We start from the raw sequence: 19490 nt of genomic DNA on the forward strand, positions 1-19490 counted from the left end.
CCGCGCAATGGCTCATAGCGCCTCATCAATTTCTTTTGAATCTCTCTCATGGGGGCTCATGGAGCAAGAGACTCATATTTAAGTGCGAGAATTGCTTTGACTATTTTTGAAAACTGAAGAAGTTCGTCTTGAATGATCAATGATGAACGTTTTTAAAAATTCAAAAAAAAAGAAAATTTCTTGACGGATAGGAAAAAGCAAAGAATCATGAGATTGACAGAGACGAGAAGATGCTTTTTGACGATAAAAGTGTCTGAGAAATCTCACTTTTCGTCTCATTTTCTATTCCCGAAATTTTGAATTTTTCAGTAAATTTCACAATTTTCAGAACCATAATTTTCTTAATCTTTGGTTCACCTTCCAGAAATACTTTTTTCCAAACTATTCTGGGATATCTCGTGGAATAACTTAAGACTTTGTAACTAGCCATAAGATTTTAATAAAAGATGCACGATGGTAGAATTGAAAAATAACAAAAATGTATTTTTGTAAATACATGCTCCGAAACAGTAATTTTTTAAAAATTAAATTTAAATTGTGAGAAATCTATATTGTAGGGCCTCCAATGTAGGCAAATTTTTCATCTTCATACCTGCCTGCTTACGTGGTTACCTATTGGCCATTTGATGGCTATGTGGGTTTAAATGATTATTGGTAATCACAGTGTAGACTTTCACTACTTTCGTTACCTGTAGAATTGCTCCAAAATCTATTTTTGCAATTTTAGATTTAAAGAATTTTTAAACAGAGAAAAGCGTTCTGGAGGCTTGGGGGAATTTATTTTTATAAAACAGCTGATAATTTTTTCATAGTCACCCTACACAGTTTTTGGAGCTATTCTTAATAATAATAATAAATAATTTTAAAATAAACTGCAATAAAAATATTTCAGATTGAAATTTAATTGTCTTCTGAGATTTTAAATATCTACTTTTCTAACAAATGCCCAAACGAGTGCTATACCAGCAAAACGGTATATCTTGACATAATTAATTGCAGTGTGAAACAGGAGATTTTTGAACAATGCAATTATATTTTATTGCTAATCGTGTTTTGCACATTGTAGTTCGAACAAATTATAGTTTCATTTGGATTTTATTCATGACATCATATGTTTTTTTTTTTTTAACTCACGTTTCACAATTTCTCCAATTCCGGATTACTCATTTGTCCTTGGGGAACACTTGTCGGGTAGAAGAAAAAGAAACCCCAAAATATAAAAGAAATGGGGAGGTAAAAGTAAACAAAGATAATATTATGTCACCCTTCTGGAGTATTTATGTGTTATCTCAAATGCATGTGACTTTCTTTTGGGGAAAAATGTTCTGTTTATAGGACAATTGAAAAGCAGAAGAGCATATTTTTGAAAGAGCATGAACCCCCAGCCAATTTGTTGATCAATTAATGAATTCAGTGAAACATGTTCGCATGTGTTTTGATAAAGACATTTTTTTTGGAATCCTCAGAGATTGCTGACTTTGTCTCGTTCTTAAATTTGGCAGGAAAAACTCTACTATATTTTCAAGCATCAATTTCGAAGTGTCTTGAAACAGTAATTTTTGTGACTATTCCAAACTATAATACCAGTGAAGAAAAGTATGATTCTGATGAAATTGAAAAACATTTTACAATTTCTATAAGATAAATTTCTATCTGGAATGTGTCCAAGCAGTCTGTTGTAACCCGAGAAACAATCTGAACGGACTAAATTGTTATCCGTTATATATCAAAACAGGTTGAAACAGTGAAGTTTTTTAGAACAGATCACCATTTTCCTGTTGAAGTTTGAGGTTCCGTATTACACGAATTGTGCAATTCTTTTCAAAAAAAAAAACGATTTCCGATTTTGAAGCAAAATTGTTGAATGCAAAATAGTAGGTGCCTTTGAAGAGTACTGTAATTTTCTTTAGCCATAGGGAAGAAATTCATGATTTTTCGTAGTTTTTCTCACGGCTGTCTTAAACTTTAAGGTGTTTTCCATAGTTTTGATGTGCTTTTCTCGAAAACTCAATGAAAATCGCCTACAACGATGAGAGTTCTAAACTACAGTAATATTTAAAGATACACATAATTTTGAAGTTACAACAATTTGTCGTGTCGAGACCGGGTACCGTAGTTTTGTCGTAAAATTTTTTATCCAGGTATATTGTTCAGTATATAAAAATTAGTTGAAAAGTTGAAAATTTTTTAGAACAAATTACTTTCTAGTTGCCAAAGTAAAGTTTTTAGAGTAGGCAGGAGATATAACTACTTGCCAGCCTGCCAAAGTAGATTTATAAATTTGTCTAGACAATGAGTCTATAAAAAATAGTGTTTGATTCAACTCCATGTGACTTGACTTCCTCCATTTCTTGAAAAAACAAAAAAAAAAGACTTCCAACTGCTTCATCACAGAGTCTTAGTCAATTAGAGAATCTGCAATTGATGGAATAGCGTAAACAAAAGAAAGCTCTCAATTCACTTTTTCACTTGAAAATCATGAGGATGGAGAAGGGTAATGAGTAATTAGGCGCGAAAATTGGGGATTTTCAAAAGGAGGAAAGTAAGTGAATGCCCCATATATTTCGGATGGAGACAATTAAAATTTGAATGGTTATGTGAGAGAGTGAAGCCATCTGCCTTTTTCGGAACATTTCCTTAAACAATTCTTCTTCTTCTTCATTGAGAATGGGCGGTCCTGTCCCTTCTTTCCTCCATCCTCTTCTTCTTCATCTTCTACACACTTCCCAACGAGAGCAATCTGTCTCTCCATCTGCGTCTCATCGACTGTGTTCAGTGTCTAAATTGTCTGCACTCTCTATCTCTCTCGTGCTCTGCCCGCCCTCTGGCTGCTTCGAGCAAAACGACCGCCGTCATCTCCATTTCACCGCCAGTCCGCCCCACGTCTCTCTGTGTTTCCTCTTCCTTCCGCTACTTTTTGGCTGGAATTCAAGAGAGGGAGACAGTTAATTTGGGTCCTTATTATTAACAATGTCTGGCGGACGGTTTCGCGTCCAATCGGTTGCTGATGGAGGTGGTGGTGGAGCTGGAAGCGTCGGAGCTCTAGACTCGGTTTCCGACTCTAATTTAGCAGTTAACAGTGCCACAAAGAAAGAGAGTGAGTTTTTTGTTTGAAAAACTCGAAAATGTAGTACAAAAAATTACAAAAAAAAGTTTCGTCCAGTTTCCAAAAAAAAGTTAAAATAATTTCAATTTTGGAAAAATTATGAACAATCTTGTTCTTAAAGTCATAGGTTAAAAATGAGCATAGAAATATGTTCTAGACGAAACAGTTTAAAATTTCAAAAGAAAATTGAAAAAAGGTTTCAAATAAATTATTTAAAAAAAAAAAGTACTGTTTCAAAATTTCCATTTATTGTAATTAGTTTTTGTCATTTCCAGTATTCAGTTTATATCTGGCGTCACTACAGAAAATTCGTGTAGATTTATGCTTTTGATCTACAATATAGGAACACTTCAATTATCTTTTAAGTGATCCACTTTATACACTTGTACTTTGTAGTCCAATCTACTTACCTATTACCTTTTCTTGCTCTTTTGCCTACACATACATATCGGTTAGTAATGTTTCTCACTCTTTTTCACCCTTCTCAATATCTCTACGTCTCTTTCAATCAAATAATCTTTCCGATCACTGGTTTACTTCTCTTTTGACCTGCTTCAGAGGGCAGATGGGAGGCTCGAAATGGCGGAGAGCATGGATTCATTTCACAGTCTGCGTCTCTTTCGAAATCTTTTCCCTTTTGAAACTGTGAAACTGATCTGTTTGAATTGAGAAAGAGAGTTGAAAGCCCTAAATGTGAAAAGTAAACGAAAATGGGTTTTTTCTTGAGATGGTTTTTCTTGAGATGTCAATTTTCATAGGAGAGGATCAAAAAAAAAGTATGACGTGATTACTGATTACTCATCGGAATTTGTGTGATTTTTGAAACAGCAAAAAAATTTGTGTAAACAATTTTTTAAACATTAGATTTTTACATTCTGGATTTAAAATGATTTTTTTCAAAGCTGAAGGTATTTTTTAAAAATCGGAAAACTTTTTAAAAATTTTTTTCAGTAAAAGTTTGATCGGTTTCAATATATTGATTTGAGCTGGAAAGTAAATTAAAGTGTGATCCTGCCTTTAAACTCATCAATCCAAATAGACTAAAAGTATTTCCTTTCTCCGGCAAGAAAAAACCGAGGAAATTCAGAGGGTCTGAAATCTATTCAGGATAGAAAAACCAAAATTGAATTTGTGTGCACTCTTCTTCTCCCCCATATATGACCATCATTCTCGCCTAAAACTACTCACTATTCTTTTTACTCACTCCTATTCCAATAAAAAACTGGAAAAGGGATGGTGCTCTCATTTCCTGGTTTCATCCAAAAAAAAGTTCTGCTTCTGCAAAACTTTAAATTGGCACATTAAAAAGAACACTTTAACGTCTTTTATACCAGAAATGAAGCGGAAAATGGAGAAAATGAAGGGCTTAGAAGGAAGCAAAGCTTGTCAAAAAGTGCACAAATTCTAAAATCATTTGATGAATTTGGCTATAAAAAGATTAGAATTTTCAACAATGAAGCATTAATCCAGGATTTGAACGGATTTAGAGAAATTAGAGAAAAAAAATTGAATTAGATGTTTCATATTTATCATTTTATTAAGAAAGTTTTTTTCAGTTACTTATAGCTCTCATATCTTGGCACCAATTGTTTTGCCTCTCTCGGTAGATAGACACAATTTCAGGTAGCAGTGCCTGCCTTGCGCCTACTTTTTGAACTTTGCAATAACTTCGATGTTTGACGTTTGTATAATTTATTTCAATTGATTGCAACAAAAATTGAAAAAAAAACAAATTTGCTGTTTCACGAAAATTTAACAAATTGATTAAAATGGAAAAGTATGTTCCATTAACAGCAATTTTTTATTTAAAAAATTAGTCAAAACTGTTAAAAATTTACTGCTTCTTGGCATCTACTAACTATATTCCTAAATTATATTTTGGATGCTTTGAAGGCACGCGGTTTTTTTTTAAATATTTTCTCTTAATTAGGCCCCAAAATGAATCTAAGCTGTCGATATGTTTTGGGCTCCGTGGCTCATTGAAAAATTTCACTTGTTTAGGCAGTAGGATGTGTTTTTGAAGATTTCAAAAGTTTTATGTTTTCTTTCTTGCCTGAAAGGGTCGCCCACCAAAAAAAACAAGGTCTAGGCTCTATTGTAACTTGATCTGAAACTCTCTAAAGTTTTTGAAATTTAGTGGGATTTCCTTTCTTTATATCTCTGATTCTCTTCCTCTTCCCCATAACTGCTCTTTTGTGCTTAAGTATTCAGGTGGTAGTTGGCACAACAAGACACACAAAACATACACTTTAACAGAGATTTGTGTTATCTTTGCAACAGTCAATTGGTCTAGTTGATCAGACAACAATTTGGAACAAAAAAAAATTGAAAAGGAATGGAAAATGAACTGGAATTGGAGAAACTGACTTGAAAGACATAACAATTGGCTTCCTTTTTCATTTTTTTGTAGTTTATTTCTTCAGTTGTTCCCGGAAAAACGATTATGTGGTTTTAAAAGGAAGTTTAAAAATTGCTTTGCCCTTTTACCTTTTCTGAGAGACCATGAAAACACAAGCCAATTTTTTGAAAAGGAAGTTTTTGTTTTGCTTTGTATTAGAGTTTTAGGTTTAAACTTTTATAGGGATAATAAAGCTTCCACAGGTAGGCACACGTACCTACCTACCGTTTACTTTTCGAAATATTATTTTTTTTAATTTTTGGACCTAATATTTATTACTGTTTCACAAACAACATTAGAGAATTTCTGATTTTTTAGATTCCAGTTCTCCTCTTAGGTTTGAGGTCCGAAGCTGAATCTTCACAAAATTTGCAAAAATTTAAAATTCCAAATCACATGTCTTTTCGGTGTTCTTTAGCTGAAAACCAGCAAGCAAACCGAAAATGGCAGCGAGAGCAGGTAAACAGCCGACAAATTTCTTTAGCTAACCACTACCTACTTCGGTTCTTTTTTCTTAATCATCTGAATACGAGACTTTGTGTGTGTATATGTACATTCCAAGAATTTTAGCCGTAGGGAAAATTTGTGTTTTTGGCAGTTTATAGCAGAAAATATCGGAAAATATTGAGAAGAAATTGAACACATTTGGATGAAAATTTGAAACAGGGATTTGTGGAGAAGTTAATTTGGAATTTGTTGAATTTTCAACAGTAACATTTTATCATTTAAGTACCAGTGGAACCAAATGTGTTTTCTAAATTTTTTAATTGAAAAGTTCGCGCCTCGGATTAATTACCAAAATTGATTAATTACCAAAATTGTCAGAGTATTTTGTAGAAAACATGAAGCCGCACATTTTTTTTCAGAAAACAAAAAATCAATCAATTTCCCTACTTCTAATAATGTTTAGTTATAAATTTTTAAGGTTTTTAAACACAATTTTTTTGATGCTCCACATTTTTTGCACTTTTCAAAAAGATGGAAAACACAATTTTTTCGATAAATCAGAAATTGAATTTTTAAGTTTTTGTAGTGTTCCGCTGAAATTTTCGGAAAACAAGAAATGCATATTTTAATTGGAAAACATTAAAATTTTTATGAAACAGATCATATTTATGATAAAACTATTTAATAAAGCAATTGTAATTTTACGCAGGTATGGAGCAGGCTCTGACTATGAAAGAACTGTGATTGTTGATTTTAAAGAAAATATATTATGGAGGTGAAAAAGTGTTTTTTTTTTTAATTTTTTGGAAGTTCATTTTAAAAACAAATATAGTCTTGTGAATGATGCATATCTCGGAATAATGAAGGTTTTCGAAGAAATCCAGAATTTTAACAATTTTTAGAAAAAACAATCTTTATACTATTTTAAGTTTTTCGAAGCAATTTTGTTGGTTCTCCACTTTTTGCACTTTTTGAAAAATGGGAAACACAATTGTTGGGGTTTTTTTTCGAAAAATCAGAAGTTGATTTTTTGTGTTTTGTGGTTTTCCGTAATATAAGAAGTATATATTTTAACTAGGAAACGTTAGGCACTTTCTATGAACAAAATTAAATTAGAGACAACTTATTTATTTTTAAAACAACTATACAAATTCATTAGTGAATGTTTTTTGAAAAGTTCGATTTTCAAAAGTTTATAGGTGAGGAATCAAAAGAAAGTGTGATGAGATTTAAATTTTGATAAGAATTTTGAACAGGGATTTTTTGAAAAGTCATTTGAAATTATTAAAGCGCTATTTGAAAGAATATATATTTTGAGTGTGAAACAGTTTTTTTTGAGATTTTGATATAACAAAAACCAACAACTAGGAAATTTATATATATTTTTCAACCATTTTTCCTGAACTTAACAAAAAAATTAAATTTCTAGTGGTAAATGACTGCTTCAATACATTGATATAAGTTCGAATATTAAGTGATACCCTAATGATGTCCCATGTCGCAATTCATTCCAATTATCTTTAGTCCAAATCAGATTCTTATTTGTAAAAACAATAGTTCTAATACATGTAATGCTAATTAACAAGAGAGTTCGCCTTTCCGTGGGCGGCCAAATAGCCCCACTTTCGGCGTTTTTGATTAGCTATTGGATGTACACATGTCTGGTAGTTTCTGACTATATAGTAATGTTCGTTTAGAGTTTCTAGTAGTATTTGAGGAAATTCTTCGAAAATTGGTGTGGCAGGGCATAACAAAAATGAAGTCACTATTTCACTTAGTCCAGATAAGACTTGGTAAAAGATATACTGTAATTAGTTCTCTCTCCGTTGTTACAAATAATTTTTTCCTGCTTATTGGAGTTGATTTATATCTTTCAGAAAACCTTATTTTATACTTTTTAGCCCGATTTGAAATAGTTTGGTTTTTAAATAAATTTATCAGTTATTGAGCATATTTTAAAAACCACTGATAGTTTTCAGAACTAAATTAATCAGCCTGTTCTAGAAAACATCTGATTTCTACTTTTTTTCCAATACCAGAAATCCAAATTATTCACCTGTGTGAATTCCACAAATCCTGAAAAAAAAACACAAAAACTAGGTCGTAGGTAGACAAGATTTTCCAACTCGATTGAATTTATGACAGTTTAATTGAAAAATTAGACAATGTTCGTGAGTACTTTGGTAGCTGGCACGCGTGTAGGCACAGGGTAGGTGAAGGCATTTTCTGTTTAAGTGGAACACCTAGATTCTAGGTATAATACCAGCTGAAACTGTTTTGAGTTTCCAAAAAATACTAATAACAATTTTTTACTGTTTCAGAAACAAAGCGAAAAAATTTATAAATTGCTGGGAGGTATTCTTCCATGCCCTGTTTTATATTAAACTTGAAAATAAGAGTACAACGCTAGAATTTGAAAAACTCTTTTTTCAATCAATTTATTGAAAGGTAATATATATTTAGTTTTGCAATAAGTTAGGCGTAGGCCACATTGAGAGCAGTCACGCATACGTGGAATGCAAAATTTTAAGAATCATAGATTTTCGGACACAGTTTTAGAAACAAAAATTGATCATTATGTTCCAGAAAAATTTGATTTCCATTTTTTCCTAAACTTGAAGTCCTGATTTCAAAACTAACCGCACAGTTCACTTTCAAGAGCAGCTGAATCTCCAAGACAGCTGCTAATTTTAGAATTCCCCGTCTCTAATTACTAGGGTATTTCAATTTTTCTTCATTTTCAGTCAGAAGACAAGAAATCGAGAAAAGAGCACACATGTCTGTTGAATAATTGATTATCTTTTCCTCTTCTTCGTCTTTTTTTTTCTTTTATTTGATTTCTTTCATGTTCTTGTTCCCTTCTAAATCTATCCAAAATGTTTTCAATATGTGAACTCTAACTTCTTCTAAAGTGCATTCCAAATAGTTTACAATTTCCTCCGTCAGTTAATAGTCTTTTTTTTTTTGATGACATGTAGTGGAAAATGAGAAAATATTCATTTTTTCGAAGGAAATGTGCACAACTAATCGTTCTCTCCACTCTTCATTCTCTTGAACATTCACATTCCATTCACATTTCCTCCGAAAAAAAACCTTTTTCTGTGGTCTGTTTGTATGCTTTTTTGTGGGCTCCGTGAGCATCCGAGGGCCAATTACCGAACCAATCTGCACTTTTTCCTGATGTGCTCATTCTTTGTAGGACGTCATTTTTAGCATATTTGATGAAAATAAGTGGAAGGAAGCCTGAAAGTTGAGAAATGAAGTGTCGAGTGACGTGGAATTTCTTGTGCAAAGAACTTTGATTTGAAGGGATTGGGGACTGAAAAATATGAATTTGGAAAATTAAAAAATCTTTAAAATAATAATATTCAAGTGGCATCGGTTGGCTTTTGAATCTAGATTTTGATAGAGTGAAAAAAAATTAGTTACTGTTTCAAAACGATTTAGTCAGAGATTCAATTTTTTGAGAATTACTTTTGCAAATTCCGTGCTGACATAAATAACTCTTTCAATAAATACATATATAGTATTCTATAAAACTGTAAAATCATTTTATATACTAAACTCTAAAAATCTCGTGCGCAAAAATCGAATATGACTTAATTACGGTCGATTAATGACGGTAAAATAAAATAATAGCAATTCGTTTATTTTTGTCTGTTTCACTAACTTTTTAAGACGTGAAATGCATTTAAAAATTATTAGGTGTAGTTTTCTGATTGGAGTTTGAAGATTTGGTTTTTTTTTTTGATTCATACAGTACTGATTGTTTCTGTGGCAAACAAATGAAGCAGAGTCTGGTCTCACTTTCAGATAATTTGCATTTTTTTCATTATTCGACAATTTCACATTTAATAACCGAACAACAATTTCCGTCTCTAGTTATCATAAAAGCTCATTATATTTTTCTATCATATTCGGCAATAAATACGGTATTTTAGGCTCAAAATGCACAATTTACCAGAATCCTCAGAACTTTAAGCCTAAACCTCATTTTCCTCAGACAGGCACACACTTCAATACTATTTTATTCTTTTGAAATGTGCCATCTTTTTTTTTCATCTTCTCTCCAGAAATCTTTTGTGCGTGTTGCCACCTTTTATGCGTCGGGGTGTTTTTTCTCGAATTCGAACACCCAGAGGGTTCTGGCCATCACAAAAAGCTTCGGCTTCTTCTTATTTTCTCACTTTTTCCCTTAAGAATCTTTTCTGTTGCTTCTTCTTCTCCTTATCTTGCTCGAAAAAAAACCCAATTGTGGCACGGCCACCGTAATTCAATTGTCAAAAGCATGTGTACACGAAAAAAAAAATTTTTATTTCTTATTTCGCTATGAACAAGTGATGAGAAGAGAGAAAAAAAGAAGATCCCGACCCAAATCTCTGACCTTCTTCATTCTTTTTTTTTCTCTTTATTCGACTTACTCAACACAGAAAGAGAGAGAGATAGAAAGAAAAAAGGATGATTACCTCAAAGTGAAGAAAAAAGAAGAAGAAGACACTGAAAAGAACGATGGATACTAGTAAAAAACCATAGAAAACGAGAGAGAAGCATAGGGAAGGGAGCTTCTTCTTTTTCAGGCTCCACCCTCCACCCATGTGCTCCAGCAGCACTGCACAAATTCTCCAAAGAAGAGGTGCTCCAAAACGGAGGCGCCTTGTGTAGAGGCAGCTTCTCACCTCTTCAAACAAACTTTTGTCGCTCCTTCAACGTCTTGAAAAGGGGGAATAAGAAAGAATTCTTCCTTCTTTTTCTACCAACAACCCAATTCCACTTTCATTCTTTATTCCTCTCCTCCTTATCCACCTTTCAACTTCTTTCAATTCTTTTCATCATATTCCGAAAACCATGACGTTGACATCAACCTCGATGCTCAGGTCAACTAGTATTCCAGTCACCAATAAAGCACACGATTTCGAGCCCGAGCCCACCTCGTCCACGTCCACGAACACTGTGACGTCACGAAGATCATCGGGTGGAAGTGGCAGTGGCCTAGGGCCGGCCAGCAAAAAGCCGCCCAATATGCATATTAATATACCTACAGGTTCATAGTTAGCTTTGGAAATTTTGAAACTGATATTATATTTTTTAATTCAAAAAATTTATCAGTTTGTTAGGGGTTCAGCAAAGCACTTTAAAAGTCCTAACCCAAGATTTTACAGTACATTTTTTTTCAAAACAAAACTATATATGGTCATTGAAAATTATAACGTTTCTAAAACCGTCATCAAAAAAAATTTGAAATATAAATGAACAACTTGAAACAGACATTTTTTTCCAACTAACTCTGTTATAACTAATTTTTCCCAATTTTGCAGATGAAGGCGCCGAACGGATACCCTTGTGTGAGCAGCATTCACCACTGGCACTTTATGAGGTAAATGTTTTGCTGCAATTCTCTAAAATTCCCTCCAAATCACTTGTTGCTCCGTTTGCTCCTGAGGAGCCCACGAGGATAAAGTGAAGAAAAAAAGAACTTGTGTGTGTGTGTATTACAACGGGCTTTTTCGTGCTTTTCAAGTGTTGTTATGTGTCTATTTTGTCACTTTTTCGTCGTTTTGACGACTCAACTAGTGAAGGAAAGAGTATGGGAGAAAGAAAGGTCAAGAGTCACTTGTTAGATGTATGGTTAGTTGGAATTAAGGAAAAGTTCCTAATGAGCATTCCCGGACGGGTCCCGATTGAATTTCTTGAAATAGATTTTGGCTGATAAGATAGCCAGTGAAAGCGGCAGACTTCTTACGGGTTATTTGAAAGTGAAGTCCGTGGAGATTTTGTTTAACGTTACAACTAAATATAAACAAATTTTAAAATGTTTCTGATTTTTTTGTTAATTTTCAAATTTTTCCCGCAATACCAATTTCTAAGTTACCTTCACGGAAAAAAATCTTGAAATTTCACAAACAATTTTCCAAATCAAGTAGAATTTGATCTTGTTCTGAAAATTTCGGAACGTTTTTTTCTAGCAAGAAAACAATATTTCAAAATGGTTTCACAACCTCCGATGTATTCTTGTTATCGACACAGAAAAAAAGTTTGACATTTAAATGAGAAACCTGAAACCGGCAATTTTTTTTACGACTTACCATCTTTCGAATTTTTTCTAAAAATTAATAAATAATTTCAAAAATCATGAAGCCGTTCAGAAAACTTGTATTAATTTCTTACAGTTATTGTCTTTTCATTAATAAATACTCACTTTCTATATTTTAAAAACAAAATCTCCACTTTTAAATATTCCCGTAACGAACTTCCAATCAAAAAACAATTCCCCAATTCAAAAAATTGGAGGCAATTCCACGTCACCTTTCTAGCATGTGTGAAATGTGATCCTTCTTCCAGCTCTCAACAATAGGCACAAATACCTATTTCCTATTTGTTTTTGTTTTTAGTTAGTTGGTGGGTTGTAAATCTATCTCTCTCTCTTTTCTATGAGATCCTACTTTCTATCAAATGATCTTCAGACCTGAAGGGTTCCAGTTGTTTGCTAACAAATTGGCTTTCATTGTGGAGTTTCTTCTGGAATTCGAAGATTATTGATTGAATAGAGGTTGTAATTTTATATAAAAAACCTGAAACAGTGGAAAATTTGTTTCATGTTTCAGTTTCACATTTTAACAGCACCGAAATCTTATACCGAGTACATACTAAGAAATAGTCGAAACTTCTCGTGAGTTTGAAACAGGTTCGATGTGGGAAATTACAACTGTTTTAATAACCTGCAGAATGCAAATTTCTTATGAACCTGAAGAAAAAATAAAAACTTTGTTGCAAAAGTTTTAGTTATTGAAAATTTGAAACAGAAAATACTCAAATCATTTTGCAACTTTGTCATTTGCTCTGAAGCTTTTGAAGCTTCTGTGAGAAAAAGTAAAATAACAATTTACAAGAAATCATATTCTTTTTGTTTCCATGATGAATAAATAAATAAATAAATCATGGGAATTAGCCAAAAAATTTAAGCGAGTCTGAAACAGGTTTTATGTAACTAGGCACATCATTTGAAGAACATTATCTCATGTTTCAATAATTTCATTTATCATAAATTTATATCCGCTGGTTCTCTTTGTCTTTTAATGGGTCTCATCAACCACTTTACCCTCTCTCTCTCCTTTTCCATCCCAAACTCGAGACGTACTCTTTCTGGGTTCGTCTCGTTTTACCGTTTTATTTAACATTCAAAATTCAATTGTCCTGTTGTACATTGCATTAGTTATGTTAAATAAATCAAATCAAATCAAATAAACGTGAAACAGTAATTTTTTTGAAACATCACAAAACTTTCCCAATAAGCAATATCCGTTTTGAGCATGTTTCCATGAACTTACAACTTTTTCTTTTTCCCGTATTTTCCCCCTTATTGACGTCATCATCTCCGACAATTCAGAAAGTGTCAATGACCATTTTGCACTGAGAGTGGGTAGTCAAGAGTAAAACAGACAAGTTTTTCCTGCTCAAAGCAAAAAGTGTCAGATTTCACTGAAAAAGTTTCCTTCTCGTTGCACACACACACGGGTTATTTTGAGAGGGCTTACTGCAATAAAATTGGAACGAATATTTTTTACAGCAAGACTATGACACACAAGGACAAAAGATTGGGACGATGCTCAGGAAGTTATCAGTCTACAATGCAACAGAAGCCACAAGTGTCGAGGCGGATGAAAAACCAAAAGCGGTGGGTTTTGCTGAAAAAACAATTAATTTGAAGAATAGTTAATGAATTAGTAAAATACTTGTTCTAAAATTGACTTGTAAAAAGTCAGATTTACTGCAACTCCAGCTTCATTTTTAAGTTCAAAATAATTTGTGTGATTTTCAAACTTTGCTTTAAAAAATTTTGAAAACATTTTTTTACAGCTTTAACTTTTTTGTTCATAAAAATCCAAATTTAAATAAGTTAATCAAAAACCAAAATTTTACTGTTTCGCCAGTTTCATAAATATTTTAATATAAGCTAACTTGTACTGAACACTGCTCTCCAAAACGTTTTAACTGTTTAAAACTTCTCAGTTAACTAGCACAGCAGTGTTTTTTGCTCGAGACCCAAGCCTAATCCACTCATCAATCAAGGACCACTTGAAGCAAAAAAGAGAAGAACTACAGTAATCCTTTTAGTGACATTTAAAGAGTATAAGTACTTTGAGATAGGTCCCCGACGGAAAAGGGATTAGAATTTGGAGCAGAAAAAAGTTTCGAAAGAGTTTTTGATGAAGAGCAAGACAAACTTGAACTTTGAAGTTTAGTTAAAAATTAAATTTAAAATGAGGGGAACGATTTTTAAGTGATCACATCTTAAGCGTTTTTCTATAGAAATAGTTTTACTTGTATAGGTAGTTAATAAAATAGGTTATTGAAACAGTAAAAAATGTTGGCTCATTACAAAACATTTCTAAAATCTTAATCGCGCTGCATTTAGAAAAGGCTATTTAAAAAATTAATGTAGAATTAATGTTTCAATTTTGCACAAATATAAGGTTCAAAGTTTATTCGCATTTAACTACGTCACAAGACCATCAATTTCCACCCTCTAACATCTTTTCCAAAAACAGTAAATGAAATGCAAATCCTTCAAACTCCCTGAAGGCACCAAATTCAATCGCCTTTCATTTCCGGGCACACTAAATCTAAACCTGTTTACTTGCTTTTTCAAGAAGAATACTAGACACAATGAAAGAAACAAGAAAACACATGAAATCTTCATTTTTCTGAAGAACCATTTCTTTTTCCAGGCAGCTGCAAAGATGGGGACCATCATGGGAGTGTTCCTTCCGTGCCTTCAGAATATTTTCGGCGTCTTGTTCTTTATTCGATTGGCATGGATTATTGGAACAGCTGGAGTCTTTCAGGCATTTTTTGTTGTGCTCACTTGTGTTTCTGTTGTAAGTTGGCGGTTACAAAGGAAGAATAAAACATAAATACGATACAAAATATATATGAACTAGGTGGAACAGCAGAAAATTGGAAAAACTGAAACAATAATAATATCCCAATTTTTTTAGTCCCAATTCATATTTAGTTGTGAATCATTATTTTACTTTAACTTATTAAAGTAGTAATGATAAACAACCTTTAAAACAATTTTTTTGGGAAGTGATCACTTTTTTGAAGCAAAGTTTTGATAAGAAACTTGGGGCATTATATCATTTTTAAACTGGAATTTTTTAAATATAAACAATCATAACTATTTCCAACCAAAATTGAGAGTTTTGCTAATTTCAATTTTTTTCTATTAAAATGACAATATAAATATTGTTTCGAAAATATGCTGATCAAACTGTCGTTTAATTACAACTAATCGAGAATCAATATTAATATAGGACAGTTGAAACAGAAAAAATCTATTTTCTTAATGTAATGAACTGAATCCAGAATTTTGTGATTCTGAATAATTTTTGCAAGAGGAAAGAACTATGAATGAGGTTAACAAATAACATTGATAAAAGGTCTGAGAACTTCATTACTCAAAAAACTAATTCAAAATATTTTTGTGCTTTTCTGTGATTTTGGAACAGTATAGGCATATCAAACTGCGATCAATAATGCATTAATCTAAATACCGAGTAGCTAAAACAGAGAAGTATTTTTAATGTAGAAAAAACCAAATTATCATTCTTCTGACGCTGAATAATTTTTCCCTGATGTGAATTGGAAAAGTGAAAAATACTATAAAGCAGGTCAACAAATAAGATAGGTAAAACGGGAAAGAAAGTTGTATTATTAGTTAAAAAATTGTGAAAAAAAGTCTAAATAGTGGTTGTATTTATTACCCCATTATTATGAAAATCTTCAAAGTTAAAAAAATGTTCGAACTTTTTAAAATGTCGAAAAGAATTTTCGGGTTTCGGGAGAAACTTTGAACAGCACTTTCCATATTTGAGAGGCTTGTTCTTTTGAAATGTTCAAACACGAAAATAGAAAAGCCAAAGCTAGGGCAAAAAAGTTAAGGAGATCATTTTTCGTTTGTCTTCAGAAATAAAATAAAATTGGAAGAAATGTTTAGAAACTCCCACTTTTTTGAAAATAATACTGTGCTTTTTGATGGGTTTAAAAGCGACAAGTGGCGCACTGCAATAAATAATTCACCCATCTTAAAATAAACTCATTGAAACAATTTTTTTCACCATTTCCAAGAAAATGACTGATTTACAAAAGCTATCCCTTGTGCACTAGCATTTTCAATATTTTCAGACGTTCCTCACATCAATTTCATTATCAGCCATAGCAACAAATGGTGTTGTACCGTCAGGTGGTCCATACTACATGATATCCAGAAATCTTGGCCCAGAACTTGGAGGTGCTGTTGGAATCCTATTCTATCTTGGAACTACAATTGCTGCATCTATGTATATTACTGGAGCCATCGAAATCCTTCTTCTGTACATTTATCCACAAGCAAAACTTTTCGATGATATCTATCACAATTTCCGAGTACTTGGAACGGTCCTACTTCTCATTCTTGGACTCATTGTGATGGCCGGAGTCAAATTTGTGAATCGATGTGCTCTGCCGCTTGTGATCGTTGTGATCCTTTGCATTTTATCAGCAATTCTCGGAGTTTTTGTACGATACGACGGAAGTGATTCACTCAAGTTTTGTATGGTTGGAGATCGACCGGTTGATCTGAGTACTTACTTCGAAAAAACTCAAGTTCAACCAAACTGTACAGCTGATGGGCTACAGGACTTGTTCTGCAGCACTAATGGAACATGTGATCATTATTATGATAGGGTAAGGTTTTTAAAATTTTTAATTGAATAATGAGTAATGGGAGTTGGAAAATCACAGAAAAAATGTAGTAGAATTTTTAATTTTCACTACGATAGCTTGAAAATTACTCAAAATGAGAATGCTTAAATTTTTAACTCCTTCGCAAAGTTTGCCTAGGAAATACAAACTTAGTTACTTTTACCACTTTTTTCGACTTGAATCAAAACTTTGATTTTTTTATGTTGAATTTTTTAGTAATTAGTAGTTTGAGCACATGAACTTAGTGATGTTCTAGTTTATCGAAGCTGATTTTTTGAAGCTACTGTTTGACAATGTGCTTATAATTATGAGCAAATGAATGTTCATGTTCTTGCTACCTTTTGAAGTCAATTTAGGTACATTTAAAGGGAGTAGAGTTTGTGGGTGTTTTGCTTAAATAAACTAAAACTGATCCAAAACCACCAAATTTCATAATGAGACTTCACAAAACTTTTGATGGACGGCCAGATTCAGTAAAATTTGGTAACTTCTGGCCGTCCACCATTTTAGGTTATTTTTTGAGCCGCCATAATTTTTTTTTGGGAAGTTTTCAAAAAGTTTTATTATGAAACTCTGTGTATTCAGGCACTTTTGAGTCTAATAAAGCAATAAAAAATTCTACTAAACAACCTTTAAAATTGTTTGAAATTTTACAAATATTACTGTTTTACATTGTCCATAACATTGTCCATAATTCCCCATAATTCTCCATAATTGTCCGTTGTACATAACAAACTAAGTATTTATTCTTTTAACATTTTCTAGATGAAAAATATCAAAGTATGGAAATCATCTGGAATGCCAGCCATCCGTGAAGAACGTGCCATCAAAGGAATCGCCTCTGGAGTATTCTTCGATAACCTCTGGCCCAAATATCTGAGAGCTGGAGAAGTTCTTTCAAAAGATCGGAAAGATAAAGGAGACCTGAACAGAGGAGGACATCCATCATATATTTATGCAGAATCTGTCACGAATTTTATGATTCTTGTCGGTGTATTCTTCCCATCAGCAACTGGTATCATGGCTGGATCAAATCGATCTGGAAATTTGAGAGATGCTGCAAAGTCAATTCCATTGGGAACTCTGGCGGCACAGAATTTTTCTTCGTTTATTTGTGAGTCATTTTCTTATTTCTAAGATTGTTTACTAATGATAGTCTAAAGAATCATTCCATTTAAAAGTAGTTGGAACTGTTAGAAAAAAGTAATAAAAAATAACTTTGCAGACTTGCTTGGAGTTGTACTCTTTGGAGCATCCGTGTCCGAGATGTTCATTCGTGACAAGTACGGTAGATCTGCGATGGGAAAATTGATCATTTCGGAAATTTCCTGGCCATTTCCACAAGTAATTCTTTTTGGATGTTTCATGTCAACTGCTGGAGCAGGAATGCAATCATTGACAGGAGCACCGAGACTTCTTCAAGCAATTGCTGCAGATGATGTACTCCCATTTTTAAAGCCATTCCGAAAAATGGATTCCCGTGGAGAGCCCATCAGAGCAATTCTTCTCACTTTGGCCATTTGTGAATGTGGAATTTTGATTGCGGTTATTGAAAATATCACTGCTTTGATTACACAGTAGGTTCTCCAAATTTTATAAAGTTTCATTGAACAGTGATTTTTCAGGACAATTATATTTTTTAGTTTTCAAAAGAAATTACACTCAAAATGATAAAACTGCGTGTAGTGTTCTTTCAAACAAGCCCCGAGTTGTTTTTGCCGACATCTTACGGATTTCAAACCAAATCAAAAACCGCCATTACGAAATTTTCTAGTTCAAATTTTCAGTTTTCAAAATATGGCAATTTTGATTTGTTTGGAAAAAAATTTCGAAAATCAATCGGTTAAGAATATTACTGTTAAAATCACACACTAAGTTCTTCAAAATTTATGAAATTTCATTGGAAGGACCAAACTCCAAACCGAATAGTTTTTTTTTCAAAATCGTGAAATCACTCAGTTAGAGTTTTCAGTTTTAAAAATCAATTTATGATTGTTTTAATTTGTTTGGAAAGTGGTTCTAATTGTTGAAAATACTACTGGTTTAACTACATACACAGTCAGTTCTTCAATTCTTTTATTGATTGTTGCAAATTTCTAAAAATTTATACCGAGAAATTTTATTTCAATTGTAAAAGTTCACTGTTTCACTGAACTTTAATTTGAAGCTTTGCGTTTTACTTTCATTCATACAATAATATCATTTCAAATTATAAATTCTTTTAATTAATCAGGAAAATTCCAATTACATTTATATCGTGAAAAATTGTAATACATATGAAAAAAATTGTAACACACATTTTCCAAAATTTGGGACTTACTGTTTCTAGTTGTTACCTCAAGCCCGTAAAAATCGTAAAAAACAGTTTAAAATGAATGCCAGAGTTAATTTTGAAGGCAAAAGTATAGTTTTATGTTATTGTTTTCAAATAAAAGTCTTCCATGCAATTGTTAACAATAAATGTTGTATAATTTCAAATTTTCAATTTAACAAAATGAAAATTAGTGTACAGAAATTCCAGAAATTCAAAGTACTGTTTCATGTCGCTATCTTAAACTGAAGCTATACTTATACAATTTGATCTCATAGGTCTAAAAAACTGTTCAAAACTTTTTAAGATCCAAAATATTCAAGTGATTGTTTAAAAATATGGCAAATTTTCGAGGCAAAAAATTTACAGTTTTATATTGTTGTTTTCAAAAAGAAAATTCAATATAATCTGATTCTCGTGGTATATTCAAACCAATCTTTCAGAAGAAAAAAGTGTGTTTTTTTTTAATATTTAAAAATACTAAA

The 19490-nt window shown here is 32.3% G+C and overlaps 1 protein-coding gene and 61 non-coding genes across 66 annotated transcripts in view; 26 read left to right on the forward strand and 36 right to left on the reverse strand.

Moving 5' to 3' along the window:
• The window catches only part of kcc-2 (K+/Cl-Cotransporter), a gene marked incomplete at both ends in the record, with an annotated part of 33532 nt that overhangs the window by 9853 nt on the left and 4189 nt on the right, over positions 1-19490 (forward strand). Inside the window, 8 exons of one of the 5 annotated variants that reach the window (NM_001268350.4) lie at positions 2971-3097; positions 10843-10992; positions 11267-11325; positions 13516-13623; positions 14678-14827; positions 16137-16676; positions 17460-17808; positions 17920-18271. In NM_001268350.4, the coding sequence (NP_001255279.2) occupies positions 2971-3097; positions 10843-10992; positions 11267-11325; positions 13516-13623; positions 14678-14827; positions 16137-16676; positions 17460-17808; positions 17920-18271 (1835 nt within the window). Of the gene's footprint in view, positions 1-2866; positions 3098-10520; positions 10993-11266; positions 11326-13515; positions 13624-14677; positions 14828-16136; positions 16677-17459; positions 17809-17919; positions 18272-19490 lie in introns of those variants that run through there. The other 4 variants (NM_001268349.3, NM_001268351.3, NM_001268352.3 and 1 more) reach the window with 4 other exon arrangements.
• Positions 442-462, reverse strand: 21ur-6917. Its single transcript, NR_055203.1, has one exon.
• Positions 942-962, reverse strand: 21ur-2322. Its single transcript, NR_055204.1, has one exon.
• Positions 945-965, reverse strand: 21ur-14751. Its single transcript, NR_055205.1, has one exon.
• Positions 1163-1261, forward strand: H16O14.77. The gene has a single exon (NR_055206.1). It is a non-coding gene; the product is annotated as an Unclassified non-coding RNA H16O14.77 (non-coding RNA).
• Positions 1357-1377, reverse strand: 21ur-7233. Its single transcript, NR_055207.1, has one exon.
• Positions 1487-1507, reverse strand: 21ur-7138. Its single transcript, NR_055208.1, has one exon.
• On the reverse strand, positions 1488-1508 carry 21ur-10204. Its single transcript, NR_055209.1, has one exon.
• Positions 1679-1699, reverse strand: 21ur-5836. The gene has a single exon (NR_055210.1).
• On the reverse strand, positions 2108-2128 carry 21ur-12794. The gene has a single exon (NR_055211.1).
• 21ur-5295 lies at positions 2426-2446 on the forward strand. The gene has a single exon (NR_055212.1).
• On the forward strand, positions 3346-3366 carry 21ur-14025. The gene has a single exon (NR_055213.1).
• On the forward strand, positions 3382-3402 carry 21ur-13480. Its single transcript, NR_055214.1, has one exon.
• 21ur-2354 lies at positions 4116-4136 on the forward strand. The gene has a single exon (NR_055215.1).
• Positions 4667-4687, forward strand: 21ur-8645. The gene has a single exon (NR_055216.1).
• 21ur-10342 lies at positions 4990-5010 on the forward strand. Its single transcript, NR_055217.1, has one exon.
• 21ur-12040 lies at positions 5830-5850 on the forward strand. Its single transcript, NR_055218.1, has one exon.
• On the reverse strand, positions 6105-6125 carry 21ur-11358. Its single transcript, NR_055219.1, has one exon.
• 21ur-3386 lies at positions 6289-6309 on the reverse strand. The gene has a single exon (NR_055220.1).
• On the reverse strand, positions 6668-6688 carry 21ur-9875. Its single transcript, NR_055221.1, has one exon.
• Positions 6669-6689, reverse strand: 21ur-6427. The gene has a single exon (NR_055222.1).
• On the reverse strand, positions 7190-7210 carry 21ur-15052. The gene has a single exon (NR_055223.1).
• Positions 7212-7232, reverse strand: 21ur-7317. The gene has a single exon (NR_055224.1).
• On the forward strand, positions 7438-7458 carry 21ur-2348. The gene has a single exon (NR_055225.1).
• Positions 7763-7783, forward strand: 21ur-5973. Its single transcript, NR_055226.1, has one exon.
• Positions 7764-7784, forward strand: 21ur-11210. Its single transcript, NR_055227.1, has one exon.
• On the forward strand, positions 8311-8331 carry 21ur-4492. Its single transcript, NR_055228.1, has one exon.
• On the forward strand, positions 9426-9446 carry 21ur-6686. Its single transcript, NR_055229.1, has one exon.
• On the forward strand, positions 9654-9674 carry 21ur-1078. The gene has a single exon (NR_055230.1).
• On the reverse strand, positions 11106-11126 carry 21ur-10010. Its single transcript, NR_055231.1, has one exon.
• H16O14.76 lies at positions 11111-11243 on the reverse strand. Its single transcript, NR_055232.1, has one exon. It is a non-coding gene; the product is annotated as an Unclassified non-coding RNA H16O14.76 (non-coding RNA).
• On the reverse strand, positions 11149-11169 carry 21ur-10219. The gene has a single exon (NR_055233.1).
• Positions 11809-11829, forward strand: 21ur-14006. Its single transcript, NR_055234.1, has one exon.
• 21ur-2933 lies at positions 11946-11966 on the reverse strand. Its single transcript, NR_055235.1, has one exon.
• Positions 11949-11969, reverse strand: 21ur-13702. The gene has a single exon (NR_055236.1).
• Positions 12464-12484, reverse strand: 21ur-7520. The gene has a single exon (NR_055237.1).
• On the reverse strand, positions 12564-12584 carry 21ur-15289. Its single transcript, NR_055238.1, has one exon.
• Positions 12568-12588, reverse strand: 21ur-5636. Its single transcript, NR_055239.1, has one exon.
• Positions 12684-12704, reverse strand: 21ur-13780. Its single transcript, NR_055240.1, has one exon.
• Positions 13137-13157, reverse strand: 21ur-2320. The gene has a single exon (NR_055241.1).
• On the forward strand, positions 13914-13934 carry 21ur-6956. Its single transcript, NR_055242.1, has one exon.
• 21ur-7012 lies at positions 14240-14260 on the reverse strand. Its single transcript, NR_055243.1, has one exon.
• Positions 14241-14261, reverse strand: 21ur-14004. Its single transcript, NR_055244.1, has one exon.
• 21ur-5906 lies at positions 14832-14852 on the reverse strand. Its single transcript, NR_055245.1, has one exon.
• 21ur-12932 lies at positions 14833-14853 on the reverse strand. The gene has a single exon (NR_055246.1).
• 21ur-13472 lies at positions 14835-14855 on the reverse strand. Its single transcript, NR_055247.1, has one exon.
• Positions 15035-15055, reverse strand: 21ur-14453. The gene has a single exon (NR_055248.1).
• Positions 15212-15232, reverse strand: 21ur-15529. The gene has a single exon (NR_055249.1).
• On the reverse strand, positions 15213-15233 carry 21ur-4620. Its single transcript, NR_055250.1, has one exon.
• On the reverse strand, positions 15454-15474 carry 21ur-14249. The gene has a single exon (NR_055251.1).
• On the reverse strand, positions 15455-15475 carry 21ur-2839. The gene has a single exon (NR_055252.1).
• 21ur-9741 lies at positions 15581-15601 on the reverse strand. The gene has a single exon (NR_055253.1).
• On the reverse strand, positions 15993-16013 carry 21ur-940. The gene has a single exon (NR_055254.1).
• 21ur-7155 lies at positions 17024-17044 on the forward strand. The gene has a single exon (NR_055255.1).
• 21ur-10695 lies at positions 18302-18322 on the forward strand. Its single transcript, NR_055256.1, has one exon.
• Positions 18596-18616, forward strand: 21ur-11088. Its single transcript, NR_055257.1, has one exon.
• On the forward strand, positions 18881-18901 carry 21ur-4299. The gene has a single exon (NR_055258.1).
• On the forward strand, positions 19060-19080 carry 21ur-10246. The gene has a single exon (NR_055259.1).
• Positions 19271-19291, forward strand: 21ur-11346. Its single transcript, NR_055260.1, has one exon.
• On the forward strand, positions 19272-19292 carry 21ur-12890. Its single transcript, NR_055261.1, has one exon.
• Positions 19276-19296, forward strand: 21ur-8160. Its single transcript, NR_055262.1, has one exon.
• On the forward strand, positions 19418-19438 carry 21ur-5982. The gene has a single exon (NR_055263.1).

The sequence above is a fragment of the Caenorhabditis elegans genome, chromosome IV (assembly GCF_000002985.6).
Source record: "Caenorhabditis elegans chromosome IV".
In the NCBI taxonomy this organism is placed as follows: domain Eukaryota; kingdom Metazoa; phylum Nematoda; class Chromadorea; order Rhabditida; family Rhabditidae; genus Caenorhabditis; species Caenorhabditis elegans.